At 46.4% G+C, this 18,604-nt stretch overlaps 1 protein-coding gene across 1 annotated transcript in view; it reads right to left on the bottom strand.

The window, feature by feature from the left end:
• The window catches only part of NVL (nuclear VCP like), a 118,558-nt gene that overhangs the window by 7,624 nt on the left and 92,330 nt on the right, over window positions 1–18,604 (bottom strand). Inside the window, exons 21-22 of the mRNA XM_082249272.1 lie at window positions 15,969–16,057; window positions 3,929–3,999 (exon numbers count right to left, since the gene is read on the bottom strand). Of these exons, the coding sequence (XP_082105398.1) occupies window positions 3,929–3,999; window positions 15,969–16,057 (160 nt within the window). The remainder of the gene's footprint in view (window positions 1–3,928; window positions 4,000–15,968; window positions 16,058–18,604) is intronic.

Here is an 18,604-nt window from a genome sequence, read left to right as displayed (position 1 = left end):
CTCCGAAAGGACTCCGTGGCTGCCAGATACACCGGAATCGCCTGAACCACATCCAGGACATGCAAGGCATATTCCTTGGGATGAGCGGGCCTAGGATACAAGGAAGACAACACAAGGAAGATAACACAAATCACATGGAAGTCAGACACAACCTTAGGTAGGAATGACGGGCATGGACGAAGGACCACCTTATCTTTGTGGACCACCAAATAGCGAGTACGACAAGTGCCGTCAGCTCCGACACCCTGCGAGCAGAGGTGACAGCCACCAAAAAGGCCACCTTCTGTGACAACTTAAGCAATGGAATCTCCCTAATATTCTCAAAGGGAGGCTTCTGGAGAACAGAAAGCTGAAATGTGCCAAACCCCTTGAATGAAGGTACGCACCAAGAAATACATGGCCAGAGGTCACTGAAAGAAGACCACCAAGGCAGAAACCTGGCCCTTGATGGTACTCAAGACCAACTTGTACTCGACGCCTCATTGAAGTAAAATGTCAAAATCCGAGCCACTGAAAAAGACGAGGGTGAGCGCCGCCCGACTCACACCATGAGATGTACGTTTTGAACGTACGATGATAAATCTTTCTAGCTGTAGAATACCTCGCCTTTAGCATAGTCGGGATCACTGACACGGACAAACCTCTATCCTTCAGCACCTGGCTCTCAACAGTGGCCAGGACAGTGGCCAGGACTGGTCACAATGGCGAACCAGCAATAGTAAACATGTTGTGGCCCACAGACTCTGCTTTTCTGTCAGCCGGGTCTTTAAAAGCCGGGGATTCCTCTACTGGAATCATGATTGCTTTATTCATCCTGGAAACAGGCGGGTCTACCACTGGAATGTGATTCACCAGAAGTGATTCCTCAAACGGTACTGCACTGCATAACCTTTAGGGACCACAAAAGTGCGTTTTGGGCTCTCCCAATTTTTGTAGACAAATTTATCAAAATAGGAGGGATATGGAAGCACCTTGGCCATACGAGACAGCTTGTGAGTGCCAAAAGGAACGGCCACATACTCCATCATAAAGTCTAACGTACAGACATATCAAGTGCGTTCACCAGTGCCTTCTCATGCGCCGCTGCAGCTGTGGAGGAGTCATCCTCACTATCTGACGGAACAGGGAGCGTGGCGTCAAGCCTTGAAGGGTGGGCCACGTCCGCGGGGACAGAGCCAGATTCAGAATCTGACAAGACAGATGAAGCTGGGGAGGGCGGAGGGTGCTTTCTGCTAGCCTTCTGCCCAAAAGCCATCTCCATCCGGGAAACAAAGGACTCCAGGACAGCCATCAGTGCATCAATGGAAGGCTGGGACCCCGAAGGACCTGCTGCCTCTAAGAGGGGGTTAGGTGGAAAAAACATGCTCCTGAGATTACATAGGAATAAGTGAGAATCCCCTACCAAAAAAGCGTTTGTCACAACCAGGGGACCCACCTACTCAAAACCCGTACACCCCTGACTACAGCCAAGATATTCAGAGCCTGTACACCCTGCTACCACAGCAGAGAAAGGGACCCCCCAACCAGGACTCACCATCGCTACCAGAGGAGCGCTGGTCGGCAAGCACTAGAAGAACCAGAGAGCCACGTGTAGCGTCCAGATAGGAAAGAAATCATGGGAATCCACACAAGGAAATAGAGGAGGGGCCCAGAAGGCACATGTACCCCTGCGTGGCTCTAATAGCAAGGCCGCTGCTCCAGTGAATTTCAGATCAATAAAAAATGGCCGCCGGACTACAACAACATGGCCGCCTGGGGGAAACATAGGCCCTAAAAACATGGCCACCGACCGAGACCAGACCACAAGAAAATGGCCGCTGAGCGCACTACGAGGCTCCCAGGGACAATGGCATCCGTCCCTGGAGCCGAGGCCCACCATGTCACAGCGGGAGAGGGAAGCCCGGGCAACTTGACCCCAAATAAAACAACGCCCCACCCTCACAGAGAGATGTCTACCCCACCAGCGACAGGCTCTGCAAGCACTCCAGGTGCAGGTACAGCGCCCCATCCCCAACACAGCGAACCCAGCCCCCGCCCACAGGACGACCCATGTGTGATTGGGAACCACAGAGGTACTCGGTCACACAGAGGGTGCCTTAGTGGGATAAGTGAACCCACAGGTCCGACCATCCCGGGGTCCACCCCGCACCACATCCAGGACAGGGGCAACTTGTACTCATCGATCCACCAAAGTGGGCACTGCTCCAGACAAAGCCCCTCTCCACCGAAGTGCGGGGGGGCTGTCAGCCAGAGGAATGCTGTGACTCGGACCAGGAGCCTGGTCGCATGCAACCCTGCCAGCCCCTGTCCGGTGGGGCTATGTTGCGGCCGACAAATGCATAGTTCAGGTCTGCTTGAGCTCGATGACTGGGGGGACAACTGGATCTAAATATCCAGCCCATTGCCCAGTCCGGCAGTTTATTCTAGATCACCACCGGAAAAAAAAACAGAAAATATTCCAAAAATAGAAATAAATGCTAGGGCCAAAAAAAAAAAAAAAATACGACAGGGAGCTAAGTCCTTACTCCTGACTAGACAGAAAAAAAACGGAATGCCTATAGCAGAGAGGGGGATGTATACCAGTTAGGACTGCCCATAGGTGTAGCCAAGTTTGTTTTTCTGCCTAGTGTCCTACCCCTGTAGGGGGCAATATAACCCTATGGTTCTGAATATGAAGAACTGTGTTCGTCAATGAACGAAAGAGAAATCTCTTTTCATGTTGGGAGTGCTGCCTGTCTGCTGGAACTATACTTTTTGGATTCCCTGCATGCTTTGGAGACTCTCCTCTGCTGTTTACTTTCAATTTCTGAGGACTACATGTCCCATGGCACCTTGCTGCCTGCAAGCTGAGATTCCTGTGCCAATTCCGCCTACTGAAACTCGTCCTTCCAGAAACTCTGTAGTTTAGAAGGCAGGCTCTGTGAAATGTGTGACAGCAGTGTCCACCCACTTGGCACAGTGAACAAGGAAGTGTGGCGATCTTCACTAAGTTTACAAACTTCAAAATTGTTCAGATTAATAGGCATAGGCCAGAAATAATTAAAATACAATGTAGAAATTCATTTATGAGTTTTTGACCACAGGTTGACCTTAAAACAGATCACTGCCCACTATCTGCTAAAGGACAAAAAGCAGCTTTCTGCTAAAATCTCCAGTGATGTCCTCCACATACTCATCATTCTATGATTTGTCATCAGTCATTTTCTGGGCTAAAAGAGGCCTTGTGTGATTGAATACACTTCCAAAGAGCCCAGGGCATCAATGTCCCATGGTGATTGGTTATCAAGCAAACCCGGGCTCACAGGAGAATGCTGCATAGAGAGGTTCCACGTCATTACATGGTACCATTCTAATCAAGATTTAAGACTTGCTCATTGCTGTAGAAAGACCTCTGACATCAGACTAAAAGAGACATGAAAAAAGGTATATATTTTAAAAGTATAAGGGGAGGGGTTAGGTAGGTGGTACCAACCTGGAGCTGGCCTTTAAATTAACACCACATTCAGGCCTTCACACCCAGCCACACGGGGAACAGTGCAGGTTTACTTATCTTATTAACTTATTATTATTAACCAATCAAATGTTCTATTCAGAGGATACCTTGTACTAGCAATAGTAGAGGTGAAAGCTAAATAACAATACTTCTACCACAAATGAGCCATACTGCCTGTTCCATAAAGAGGACCGATGTGGTCAAAGGACTGCAGTGGTTTCCATTTCTTGCTGAGCCAGTCTCTTGTGGTTTTACCTATTCACACCATGTACGTTCAACCCTCCAGTAGATACAGGTCACATGACCAGGACATTCCACTTTATTTTCCAGCTGAATAGGCACAGCACTTTTTTTTTTTATAATCATCTAGCTTCTTCACCCTTTGTTCCTATATAAATACATTTACATGCAATAAATGAGAGATGTAAGACATACCTTCTTGGAGACTGATGGTTTTACTTTGTTGAATGCATCCTCAAAGTGTCTTTTATAAACCTCAATCTGTCCTGTAATGCCAATAAAAGGCAAAGAAACATCATAAGTCACACCTCTATTAGTCACGTAGGATGAATTTTAGGCTGTCCATAAATCAATGCAGAAGAAAAATATGGGATTGCCTCAAATTTTTTCAAAGTTTTATTACATTTTTTTTTTTCATTCTTCCAGGTCATGGTGACACATACTGGCTGTATTAAAGCGTGCCTATCACCTGTAACACAGCAAAAGCAGTCAGCACAAGACAACACTTACCTAGTCACAGAATTACAACAATGAGCAGGTCTGCACAACATCTGAGGCCAGTGCTAGGCCATATTAGGTAGGAGGGGGGTAGGATTTGTTAAAAAACAAAAAACGAAACAAAAAACACATGCACTTTTACCTCTGCAATGAGGCTTTCCTCAACACTGCAAGGCTTAAAGCGGAGTTCCGGCCTCAAATACCTTTAACTAAAAATACCCCTATAATACTAATCCATCGCCCTTTACAGAACCGCTATTCTCATACTTACAAGGTGTACAGTATTGGATTTTAGTCAAAATCTTACTTTTAAAAACGCTGTCTGGGCGTGGCCATCTTAGACATGGGCATCTGAAGCTGCAGTGTAATCTGCTGTGTCCTTCTTCCTGATTCCAGGGAGTGTTCTGGGAGTTCTTCCTGATTCCAGCCCCCTGGGAGTGATGACAAACAGCTCCCAGGATGCAATGCAAAGGCGGAAGTGATGTCGGTGGCCGTGGCCACAGAGGCGGGGGAGAAGGAGGAAGTACAATCAAAAATGCCCTGAAAATAAGGTAAGGGACCTCTGAAAAAAAATTGAAAATGCCCAATTGTTGATCAGCATAGCGAGCACTCCAGGAATAACTAAAGTTGCAAAATAGGCTGGAACTCCGCTTTAAATGCTCATGTTTGTCTAGGGCAACCTTTTTCAACCAGGGTGCCTTGAGGTTTCTTCAGGGATGCCTTGGCAAAGTGCCTACAAATTGCCCCAACATTGTATACAAGCCAGTGGGTGTATAAAACCTTCCTTTTAGTTACACAAAGTCACAGGTTTTCATTGTACACCATTACAATTTTTAGCTGCCAACCTCTTAATGGCCAAGTCAGTTGCCTACATATCATCATTGTTTGACCCTCCTTTGCCTCTCTCCTTCAGCTTTGGGGTCTCATTAGCTAAGTGATGAAGAAAAATGGAGGGAGAAGAAAAACATTGGAATACTAGTCGGTACCAGTTTGCAAAAGTGTATTTGCTTTGGAAGAATAACTCACCTCTAACATTGGGTGTCCTATGTGTATTGATGTTGCTGCATTATGAAAAACTATTTTAATACAATGGGGAGGCCTCAAGACTGTCCATAGTTTGAAGGGTGCCTTGAGATTGTTCATAATTTTAAAAGGTGCCTTGCCTGAAAAAAGGTTGAGAAAACACTGGTCTAGGGTTCCAATAAAAAGCAGTTTTTCCTACCTTAACCCTACCTCCACCAGCAGCTGGCGCTCTCCTCTTCCATCCAATGCTCTGGGCGGACCGAGAGTGTCCTCACAATCCAGGACTGCTTGTCCTGAATTGTATGCAATGATGTCAGAGTGCCTACGACTAACCGTGTGTAGTGCTGAAGAGAACCAGTCACACAGTGAGGAGAAAGCCTGGGAATAGGACAAGTAGAACTGCTTTTTAATGGTACCCTGGCCTTAAATGAGCATTTAATCCTTGCAGTGTGGAGGATGCCTCACTGCAAGGGTAATTTTGAATTTTCCCTGTATATCAGGTATAAAAAAACTTTTACAGCAAAACAGGAACTGAATTCTGGATGCTGTGTCTGAAACATAAGACAGGCTAAAGGCAAAGGACTATTCACCAGTATTGCCTGTTGTCTCTCTTCAGCTGATCTTTCCCCCATTAATGACTTACTACAGTGCCTTGCAAAAATGGATTTTTGTAAGATCTTACCGTAAAATCCTTTTCTCTTAAGCTCATTGACAGACGTAGTCTTCTTGATTCTCAAGAGCTGGGTTATGTTGTCTCCGCAGGAGTAGGACTAGGCAGAAAGACAAAACGTTCTGGCTCCACCTTAGGGGCAGTCCCTGAGGGTATATCCTCCCTCTCTCTGCTACAGGGAATCAGTTCTGTTTTAAAGCAGTACAGAGAATTTAACCCAACCCAACTCAATGATAGAGGGGCGGGTACTACGTCTGTCAATGAGCTTAAGAGAAAAGGATTTTACGGTAAGATCTTACAAAAATCCATTTTTCTCTATCGCTCATTGACAGACGTAGTCTTCTTGATTCTGAAGAGCTGGGACATCCAGAAGCAGCGCCACAAAATGAGGGGTGGGATTGACAGAATCAAAATCCAATCTAGAAGGCCCAACCGGAGCCAACCAGAAGTATCAAAGGACTCATCGAGTAAACAGATGAGACCTACCCCACAAATCCTCGAGGTAGACCAACAGTCTCCTCAAACAGTGGCCTGCAGGAACCTTGCAGCCAGAAGAGGCATCTGACGATGCTATCACATAAACCTTATACAATATTGTAAAGGTATGAACCGACTACTAAACAGTCGCCTTGAAAACCTGAACCACTGACGCCTGATGGCGGAAGGTCCAGGAAACTGTAAGCGCCCGAGTAGAATGCGCCTTAACAGGGAACGGGGGATCCCGACCCTTAGATAAAATAAGCCTATACCACCGTCTGTCTGATCCATCTAAAGATGGTCGCAGCAGAACAGGCAACCCCTTCTTAGGGCCATCCGTGATCACAAACAGTGAATCCGTCTTACAAATTGAATCCGTAGTATTCAAGTATATCCTGATTGCCCGAACTACATCCAAGGAATGCCATGCAAATTCTCGAGGATGATTGGGCTAAGGACATAGGAAGGACAATACACTGTCCTTATTCAATGAAACTTTGAAACCACCTTAGAAGGAAGGATGGATTCGGATGAAGAACAACCTTATCCCTATGAACCACCAGATCTGGGGAACAACAGTATAATGCAGCCAGTTCTGACGCCCTGCGTGCAGAAGTGATAGCCACCAAGAAGACCACCTTCTGGGATAAAGTAGGCAAGGGAATCTCCCTGATATTTTCAAAGGGAGGTGTCTGAAGAACCCACAGCACCAAATTAAGATCCCAGGATGGTAACGGCGCGTGCACTGGCAAAGCCAGGTGTCGCACCCCCTGGATGAAATTCCGCACCAAGGAATGAGTAGACAAAAGCTTCTGAAAGAAGATAGCAAATGCTGAAACCAGACCCTTGATAACACTCAAGGCCAGCTTCTGCTCAACTCCCTGTTGCAGAAAGCCAATATTCGGACTACCGAATAAAGATGTAGATGGAACCCAAGGGATTCACATCACACAATATAAGACTTCCATGTACGATGATAATCTTTCTGGAAGTCGCTTTCCTTGTTTTAACTAGAGTAGGAATAACTGAAGCTGACAATCCCTTGTCCTTCAGCACCTGGGTCTCAATAACCAGGCCGTTTAAAACCAGCGATCGTAAAGCAGGATGGAAGATCGGTCCCTGAGACAGTAGATCCTCCCTGAGAGGAAGTCTCCACGGGACGTCCGCCATCAGTCTGACCGAGTCGGCGTAACAAGCTCGACGAGGCCAGTCCGGAGCTGCCAGGATTACTGGAATTCCTTCCTCCTCTATCTTGCGAAGAAGTCTTGGCAGTAACCCAAGAGGAGGGAAGGCATACATTAGCTGGTATTGCCCCCACGGGGCGATCAGTGCGTCTGCGGTTTCTGCTAGAGGATCGCGGGAGCGAGCCACTAATCTCTGAACTTTCCTGTTGAATCGAGATACCAACAGATCCATATCCGGGGTGCCCCATCGTAGGCACAACTGGTGGAAAACGTCTGGATGGAGGGACCATTCCCCCTGATCCAGAGTCTGACGGCTGAGATAATCTGCCTGCCAATTCTCCACCCCCGGAATGAACACCGCAGAGATTGCTGGAACAAATCGTTCCGCCCAGCGAAGAATGCAAGCCACTTCTTTGGCCGCTCGGACACTCTTGGTGCCCCCCTGGTGATTGACATAAGCCACGGCCGTGGCGTTGTCCGACTGGATCCGAACCGGGCTGCCCTGGAGCTGCTCGGTCCAGTGAATCAGACAAAGTCTGATCGCTTTCAGTTCCAATACATTTATCGGTAACCTGGATTCTTCCGGGGACCAAAGTCCCTGGACAGATAACTGACCGAGAATTCCTCCCCATCCGGATAGACTGGCATCCGTGGTCACTGTCGTCCAATATATTGGCAGAAATGACTTTCCCTGGCTGAGCATCGGAGACCGAAGCCACCAGACCAGAGACTCTCTGGTCTGTTTGCTCAATCGGATCTGATTGTCCAGGGATTCCGGATTCCGATTCCATCTGAGAGGAATCTCTTGCTGAAGAATTCGGGTATGGGACTGGGCAAATGGGACTGCTTCGAAGGAAGCCACCATCAACCCCAGACCCCTCATGCAAGTCCGAAGGGAAGACCAGCTGTTGGTGGACTGCTGATTGAATCTTTCGGAGTTTCCCTACCGGAAGAAAAAACTCTTGTCCTGACTGTGTCTAGAATTAGACCCAGATATTCGAGCCTCTGGGTGGGAACCAGAAATGACTTTTGCTGGTTCACCAGCCACCCAAATTCCTGTAAAGAAATCATAGTAATTTCTATGTTTTGTAGCAAGGTCTGAGGAGACTCTGCATGAAGCAGAAGATCGTCTAGGTAACCTAGAATCGATATGCCTCTTTGGCGCAGAAGTGCCAACATTGGGGCCAACACCTTCGTGAAGACCCGCGGAGCCGTGGCGAGACCGAGAGGTAACGCCACAAACTGATAGTGGTTCTCTTCTACGGAAAAACGTAGAAACCGCTGATGTCCTGCGAAAATGGGAATGTGAAGATATGCGTCCTAGATGTCTATGGACGCTAGGACATCCCCTGGATGCAGAAAGGCTGCTACTGTGCGAATGGACTCCATTCTGAATCTTCTTATGTAGACAAAAGAATTGAGTGCCCTTAAGTCCAGAAGTTGGACGCACTTTGCCCTCTTTCCTGGGTATTGTAAATAGGTTTGAATAAAAACCCCTGAAAGCGTTCTGTCCAAGGAACGTGGACTACCACTCCTTGTTGTAGTAAATCTGTGACTGCTCTCCACAGATCGTCTAAACGATCCGGGGATAGTCGGCTATTGGAAGGGAAGAATCGCGCCGGTGGGAGAGATCGAAGCTCGATCTTGTACCCTGACCTTATGACTTCGCAAACCCATCTGTCCGGGATTCTGGAAAGCCATGGATCCGGGAACCGGCAAAGACGTCCCCCCACCCCAGTTATGGGTGGGGGGCGCACCTTCAGGCTTTGGACGGTTTATCTTCAGGTCTAGAGGGGGCGGGCTTTTGCTTGCCCGACCAACGACCCCTGACGCCTCCTGCAGGAGCTTTGGAGGACTTAATTTTTTCACCCGCGGGACGAAAAAAACCTCTTGTGAGCAGAAAAAGAAGGCCCTCGTCTTTGACGAGTTCCTTTACCTTTAAAATTTTGCGGTAAAAAGGTGCTCTTTCCACCCGTGAGATCCTTAATGATCTCATCTAAGTTGGCTCCAAATAGACGCTCTCCTAAAAAGGGGAAATTAGCCAATGCTTTTTTGAAACCTTGGTCGGCTAACCAACCTTTTAGCCACAGTGTACGCTTGAGAACCACCGCTGAGACAGATGCTCGCGCCAATAATGAAGTGGCGTCTAACGCCGCATCACACACAAACTGTAACCCCTGTATCATCTGTTCCAACAAATCTGATACCGCCTGAGGGACCTCTTCTAGGTCCCGGCGTAACCACTTGGTCCATACAGTTACAGCCTGCGAAACCAGACCAATAGCAATTATTGGTCTGAAAGCTGATCCAATCAAGGTAAACATGGTGCGAGACATAGCTTCTATCTTGCGATCCACTGGATCTTTAAAAGACGGAGCGTCTTCTAGAGGAATAACCGTGGCTTTATTCAATCTAGCAATTGGTGAATCCACCACAGGTGGTTCTGTCCATTTCTTAATGAGGGTTTCCTCAAACGGATAACGCCTGTTAATGTGTTTAGAAATAGTAGAAATGCGTTTTGGCAGACTCCATTCTTCTTTGATTGGATTGCCAAAACATTTGGGCAATGGAAAAAAACCTTCGCCACTAGATGCGTTTTTAGTCCCAAAAGGGTTTTCAGTTTCAGCTATTTCTGACGGAATACCCTGTAATCTTAAGGTCTCTTGAACAGATACCATGAGTGCGTTTACCAACGCTTCCTCTCTGGCTATGGCTGATGCCGAAACATCCTCCTCACTGTCTGAAAAGACAGTACACGAGACACCAATACCAGATGAAGTACCTGCAACTGCAGAAATAGGCTCAGAGTCTGAATCCGAGGTTTCAGATAATAAGGGGTTAGGCGGGGGTCGCTTACTTGCGCCCTGTCCCTGACAAGCCACTTCCACCCGGGACACAAGCTTCCATAATAGCGGACAATGATTTAATCGTCAGTGGGGTGCTGGAGGATCCCGCAGACCCCTCGAGGGGATCCGGAGGAGATACATGAGTGGCAGGGTCCATGATAATTCAGGACACCTTTGCCAGAAAACACAAAAAAACTTTTTTTTTTAAATAAAAAATACCTCTTTTTTTTTTTTTTAATTTTTTTTTTTTTTTTTATGTGTCTCCCCCTAGCGCAATAGCGCCCCTCAGAGTACCTGCTTCTCGATCCCACAGAGAGAGAGAGGGACCCCCAAGGCTCACCAACCGATGCAGTGAAGTTTCCAACCAACTGCAGTCCGCGTCTGTCTTTACAGACTGGAAGGAGCTGTTGCTTTTTCCCGGGTAGAAGGACGTGGCTCCGTCCCCTGTGTACGCCTTCCAGCGTTCCCAGCTCTCCACGAGGTAGCTGGGCTCATGAAACATGGCCGCCCCCATATAGGAGACATTAGACTCCAAAAACATGGCGGCCGGCGTGACCTGAGGACATGCATGCACCTGGTCTACGGCAAAATGGCGGCGGACCGCCGAAATCGTTTTTCCCAGCACATCCACCTGCATCTCTGCTGAGTGGCGATTGATAGATCTACAGGAGATACACTACAAATAAGGTAGGATTATACCTCCTATGTCTGCTGTAATGCTACAGTCTGCTGGGTAGAGTGTTAGCTCTCAAACCAAGTCCACTTCCCACAAACACATACTGTATTTACAAGGGGGACTTTTAGTGTCAGATATATACTGACCATGTATGGAGGGGCCCATAATTCATACTGCCTCATAACGAGGAAAGAAAAAAGGGAACGTTTACTCACCATACCAAACCGACAGGCACCCTCTCTTCACAATACCCTCTCCACCGGGGTGGGGGTTTGTGGACCACTCCGGACGCCTCGACTCTCAGGTTCCTGGCGTCCAAGCGAGACTTTTAACTCGCAAGGTCAGTCCCTCCACTGGGACTCCGTCGCGGCCGACCCAGCGCGGAGCTCTGGTCTGCACGCGCTCGTAGGCAGAAACCGGGGTGACCACTGGATCTCAACATCCAGCCCGTCGCCCGGCCCCGCATACTTACTTGAATGTGTCGCGGCCGACCAAGCGCAATGCAATGGTCTGCGCACGCTCGTAGGCCGGCTGGGGTGACCACTAGTGTCGCCCAGTCCGGCGTTTTTTGCTTGAAGATCTCACAGGAAAAACACTGGAGAAAAAACTACCTAAAAAATATTTCTTCTAAAGAAAAAAATCTTGCCAGGACCAAAAAGATCCCAGCAAGGAGCTTAGGTCCTTACTCCTGACTAGACAGAAAAAAACTGATTCCCTGTAGCAGAGAGAGGGAGGATATACCCTCAGGGACTGCCCCTAAGGTGGAGCCAGAACGTTTTGTCTTTCTGCCTAGTCCTACTCCTGCGGAGACAACATAACCCAGCTCTTGAGAATCAAGAAGACTACGTCTGTCAATGAGCGATAGAGAAAAGTATTTACCCCCCTTGACTTTTTACCTACTTTGTTACATTACAGCCTTAAGTTCAATGTTTTGTTGATCTGAATTTTATGTGATGGATCAGAACACAATAGTCTAAGTTGGTGAAGTGATATGAGAAAAATATATACATAAAACAATTTTTTAGAAATAGAAAACAGAAAATTGGCATGTGCATATGTATTAATCCCCTTTGTTATGAAGCCCATAAAAAGCTCTGGTGCAACCAATTACCTACAGAAGTCACATAATTAGTGAAATGATGTCCACCTTTGTGCAATCTAAGTGTCACATGATCTGTCATTACATATACACACCTTTTTTGAAAGGCCCCAGAGGCTGCAACACCTAAGCAAGAGGCACCACTAACCAAACACTGCCATGAAGACCAAGGAACTCTCCAAACAAGTAAGGGACAATGTTGTTGAGAAGTAGAAGTCAGGGTTAGGTTATAAAAAATATCCAAATCTTTGATGATCCCTAGGAGCACCATCAAATCTATCATAACCAAATGGAAAGAACATAGCACAACAGCAAACCTGCCAAGAGACGGCCACTTACCAAAACTCACGGACCGCGCAAGGAGGGCATTAGTCAGAGAGGCAGCACAGAGACCTAAGGTAACCCTGGAGGAGCCGCAGAGTTCCACAGCAGAGAATGGAGTATCTGTACATAGGACAATAAGCGGTACACTCCATAGAGTTGGGCTTTATGGCAGAGTGGCCAGACAAAAGCCATTACTTTCAGCAAAAAACAAAAATGGCACATTTTGAGTTTGCGAAAAGGCATGTGGGAGACTCTCAAAATGTATGGAGGAAGGTGCTCTGGTCTGATGAGACTAAAATTAAACTTTTCGGCCATCAAAGAAATCGCTATGCCTGGCGCAAACCCAACACATCACATCACCCAAAGAACACCATCCCACAGTGAAACATGGTGGTGGCAGCATCATGCTGTGGGGATGTTTTTCAGAAGCCAGGACTGGGAAACTGGTCAGAGTTGAGGGAAAGATGGATGGTGCTAAATACAGGGATATTTTTAGGAAAATCTGAACCACTCTGTGTGTGATTTGAGGCTAGGATGGAGGTTCCCCTTCCAGCAGGACAATGACCCCAAACACACTGCTAAAGCAACACTTGAGTGGTTTAAGGGGAAACATGTAAATGTGTTGGAATGGCTTAGTCAAAGCCCAGACCTCAATCCAATGGAAAATCTGTGGTCAGACTTAAAGATTGCTGTTCACAATTGCAAACCATTCAACTTGGAAGGAGCTGGAGCAGTTTTGCAAGGAGGAATGGGCAAAAATCCCAGTGGTAAGAAGCTTATAGAGAAACTTATCCAAAGCGACTTGGAGCTGTGATTGCCACAAAAGGTGGCTCTACAAAGTATTGACTATAGGGGAGGTGAATAGTTATGCACATTGTCTTTTTCTGTTATTTTGTCCTATTTGTCGTTTACTTCACAATAAAAAAAAAAGTTGTGTGCATGTTCTGTAAATTAAATGATGCAAATCCTCAAAAATCCATGTTAATTCCAGGTTGTGAGGCAACAAAACACAAAAAAAATGCAAAGCACTGTATAACTTGTTCTTTTCTCTGTATGGAGGTGGCCATCTTGATAGAAGCAGGGCTTTGCTTCCTCATACTGGAGCTTCCACCAAGGAGAACAGTGAGTAGCTTAAGTAGTGACATCACCAAATCTCATTAAGAATCTCTGAAGACTAGCAGTGAGAGCAGGGGTGAGCAAACTGCGGCCCTCCAGCTGTTGCAGAACTATAAGGCCCATCATGTATCTGCCTCTGGGAGTAATAGTCATTCTTTCCTACCATGCCTCTGACTCTAGGAGTCATGCTTGTAACAGTCAGTCTTGCAATGCCTTATGGCACATTTAGTTCCACAACAGCTGGAGGACAGCAGTTACCCACCCCTGAGTTAGAAGCAACAGTGCCTTAGATCTCACACTGTACATATATAGCACAGGAGTGCCTAGGTACCCTCACATACCAGGAAGTGCACAGCTATTTTCAGAAGGAATTTTAGACAAAAAATGGATTTTTGTAAGAACTTACCGTAAAATCCTTTTCTCTTAAGCTCATTGACAGACGTAGTCTTCTTGATTCTCAAGAGCTGGGTTATGTTGTCTCCGCAGGAGTAGGACTAGGCAGAATGACAAAAACGTTCTGGCTCCACCCTAGGGGGCAGTCCCTGAGGGTATATCCTCCCTCTCTCTGCTACAGGGAATCAGTTCTGTTTAAAGCAGTACAGAGAAATTAACCCAACCCAACTCAATGATAGAGGGGCGGGTACTACGTCTGTCAATGAGCTTAAGAGAAAAGGATTTTACGGTAAGTTCTTACAAAAATCCATTTTTCTCTATCGCTCATTGACAGACGTAGTCTTCTTGATTCTCAAGAGCTGGGACATCCAGAAGCAGTGCCACAAATGAGGGGTGGGATTGACAAAATCAAATCCAATCTAGTAGGCCCAACCGGTGCCAAACTAGAAGTTTTAAAGGCTCATTATAAACAAAGAATGAGACTAAAGAAAAATTTTCCAACGGAAAAAAACCCTCGAGGTAGACCACTTGTCTCCTCAAATTGCGGCCTGCAAAACCTTGCGGCCAAATGAGGCATCAGACGATGCCATTACATCAATTTTATAATGTTTGGAGAAGGTATGCACCGACGACCAGGTAGCCGCCTTGCACACCTGGACTACTGACGCCTGATGGCGAAAGGCCCATGACGCACTAAGTGCCCGAGTGGAGTGCGCCTTAACAGGGAACGGGGGCTCCCGACCCTTAATAGAATAAGCCTGCACTATCGTCTGTCTGATCCATCTGGAAATGGTCGCGGCAGATGCAGGCAACCCCTTTTTGGGTCCATCTGGGATCACAAAAAGTGAATCCGTCTTGCGAAACGAGTCTGTCGTTTTCAAGTATACCCTGATCGCCCGGACCACATCCAAGGAGTGCAAAGCAAATTCCCGAGGATGACTGGGCTTAGGACACAGGGAAGGTAATACAATTTCTTCATTCAGATGAAATTCTGAAACTACTTTTGGTAGGAAGGATGGATTCGGACGAAGAACCACCTTATCTCTATGAACCACCAGATATGGTGAACGACAAGATAATGCGGCCAGTTCTGACACCCTGCGTGCAGAAGTAATAGCCACCAAGAAGGCCACCTTCTGGGACAACGTGGGTAGAGGAATCTCCCTAATATCTTCAAAGGGAGGTTTCTGACTAGACAGAAAAAAACTGATTCCCTGTAGCAGAGAGAGGGAGGATATACCCTCAGGGACTGCCCCCTAGGGTGGAGCCAGAACGTTTTTGTCATTCTGCCTAGTCCTACTCCTGCGGAGACAACATAACCCAGCTCTTGAGAATCAAGAAGACTACGTCTGTCAATGAGCGATAGAGAAAGGTAGATTTTCCGGTTACTGCTTAGGTACAGTTAACATTTCTAGATACTCACAATAGCATATCAAATCTACTGAAAATTGGTATGGTATGTGGCACACAATTTGGGGAATGGTTGTTTGCTGCTAGTACGTGGATATGAACACTTTATGATGGAAAAAGCTGACATTATGTAGATTACAGAAACAAGTTTATTTTTCTACATGTGAATAATTGTTAGAGCTATGGTTAACCCTATCAAGTGTCTTTCAGAATTTTTTTTTTTTATGGCAGCTGCACTGCAGATATGTTATGCCAGGTTTCTATAAGCATTCTATTTGCTGCAAACCCTGTTGCAAAAAATGACTGCTATGGAGATAGTCATGCTGATGTGGTTTAGGATTTCTCCAGAAAGATGGTTTGCAGAAAGGTTTTCATAAGACCTTAGAAAAAAGGTTCAGGAAAGCCTCCCAGACAGCTGCCATAGGAGGAGTTAGGTAGTTAATGAGTGCTGTGTGCCATTAGGTCAGCCAGCTGAATTAAGTTTCACTTCAGGGCCAGAAAATCTTATTCATAACTTACCTCTAGAGCCTATTGGTCCCGGTTCCAACATTTCAGCCCGCAGGGCACTTATGGATGCTTCTCGCACCAGAGCCGACAGATCAGCACCCCTACATAACAAAGAAATGTGTAACTCGACTGGAACAACTTAAAAAAAGCCATTTTATACACAGTAAATAGTAAATGGTCTGTTTTAGATGTATTCTGATATGATTAATGTAAGATGTATGCTTGTAGGTCTAGGCTTCTAGTCATGAAACAAGAACTGTCAAAAGTATTTCAGGCCTTCAACTATTCTATTTATCTTGACAAACAGAGGACGTACCAGAAACTTTCCAAGTCTGCATGACTATGTTCCTAAAATGTGATAAGATGCCACAAACATGCCACCAGGCTTCTGCAGGCATTTCCCCAGTCTCCTCTTCTCAGTGATCAGACTGCAACAACTTTGTAGCAAGGAGCAGGATAAGGGCTGCAGCAGGGGCTGATCCATGTCAGATGCTTGGAAAAACAGGCAAGAACTGTACAGGCACCAGGCTTTAAGTGTATAATTTCTGAGCCAGCACCTCAGAGACAGGAGGTAGATGGTGACATACTTCTAGAGAGAAAAGCTGATGAAGGCATTCCTAAAAACAAATACTGTAGCTGCTGACTTTTAATATAGAAACACTTGTCCAGGGATCCCACGATGTTGGCACTCCCAAGCTGATCTGTCCATTGGCTGCGGCTGCAGGCACCAGTATTGCAAGTAAAGTAAACCGGCAGTGAAGCCCTCAGTGAAGCCTGCGCTTTATGAATGGTCCCGCCATCTTCTGGGACACAAAGTTTCCAGAAGGGAGCAGGGGAAGGAGGAGGGGCCTGATATATCGTAGATCGCCGTGTGGGGATCTTCACCGGAAGAGTGAGCTGGTACCTGTCAAAGCCAGGTACCCTCCCCCCCGTAAGTGGCAAAATGTGACAGCGTTGGGGGGAGGGTGTGAATAAGCAGAGCTTCCTCTTTTGGGTGGATATTTAATCACCACTGGGTCATTTTTTGCTAAACAAATGAAAAAAAGAAGGAAAATTGTGAAAAAAAAATGTTTTTCTTAGTTTGTTTTAAAATTTTGCAAAAAGTAATTTTTCCTTTTCACTGATGCAAACTGATAGGCTGCACTGATGGGCACTGATGAGGAGGCTAGGTTATACTGCATTGATGATCAGTGCCCTGATTATCAGTGTGAATGATGTCCTGACAGCCTTGCCGGTTAATGGCTCTCCTCCCCCCCAGACGTGGGAGAAAAGGACTGCCGATAACCGGCAAGTCTGTTTACATGTGATCAGCTGTGATTGGACAGCTGATCACATGGTAAAGGGCTGCTGTGATTGGCCCTTTGACCCGATCTGTGATCACCTATGTCAGAAGGACACAGCGGGCACGATGAGCACTGCAGGAGGCAGGCAGGGGGTGGGGTTCTGGGAAGACATATGACGCCCTCCCAGAACTTGACGACCCCGCTGTAGCCGTCATTTTGATAATACACGGTAGTCTAGAATGGCAACCAACACAGAACATCAGGAAGAACAGCAAAGATGCAGATTTACCAAGTAGGCTTATGCCTGTAGATGCCATTGACAAAATGTTTTCAGCTACACATCGTTTCACATCATGAATAGGTATACAGAGATTTTTACACACCGACAATATTCTACGACCAATAAAACAAGAAAATGTTCTGTTTATAGCCAAGTACATAAAACAAAAAACTTTAGCTTCGCAATTCATACTTTATGGCCAACAATTTGTGCGCACCAGACCATCACACTGATATGAGTTGCAGGAACTTCCATTGCAAAATCATGGGGATTATTATGCCTGTTTCAGACTGACTTCAGCTTGTATACAAGAGCAGTGTGAACAGGAAGCTTTGACAAAGCATTTGCAGAGCTTTCAGCAAGCTTTGTTGAAGCGTTTAAAGTGCTATTCAACTTCAGTGTGTAAATGTTGAACACAGATTCTAAAGGGAGTGTTGATTGCCACTTTAAGCAAGCTGCTAGCAAGTTTTAGCAAGCTTTCAACAGGAAGTGCTGAAGCCTGCTAGCAGCTTGTATAAAGTGGCAACCAACACTCCCATTCGGATATGTGTTCAACATTTACAAAGTGGAGTTGAATAGTAGTTTAAAAGCTTCAAAGCTTGCTGAAAGCTCTGCAAATGCTTTGTCAAAGCTTGCAGTTTACACTATTGTTATACAAGTTGAAGCCTGTGTGAAACAGGCCTTATGGAGCAGGCTCTGACTTTGCGTCTATAACAGCCCCCACAAGGTTTTCCACAAGATTTTGGAATGTGCTTGTGGCAATTTGCACTTGTTAATCCAAATTAACATTTGTGAGGTCAGATACTGTAAGGTGGACTGTATTGCAATTTTTGTTCCAATTCATCCCAAAGCTGTTCAATAGGGTTGAGGTCAAGCCTCTGGACAGCCACTCAAGTTCCTCTAAACTAAACTCGGCATGGTACAGGAGACAATGCTGTGGGCATGGCACAGGAGACAATGCTGAGGGCGTGGCACAGGAGACAATGCTGTGGGCATGGCACAGGAGACAATGCTGTGGGCATGGTACAGGAGACAATGCTGTGGGCATGGTACAGGAGACAATGCTACATTGTGGGCATGGTACA

Source organism: Pelophylax lessonae, assembly GCF_965119305.1.
Source record: "Pelophylax lessonae genome assembly, chromosome: 3".
Classification (NCBI taxonomy): domain Eukaryota; kingdom Metazoa; phylum Chordata; class Amphibia; order Anura; family Ranidae; genus Pelophylax; species Pelophylax lessonae.
Note: the sequence above shows the minus strand (reverse complement) of the source record. Positions and strands in the feature narration are given on the sequence as shown.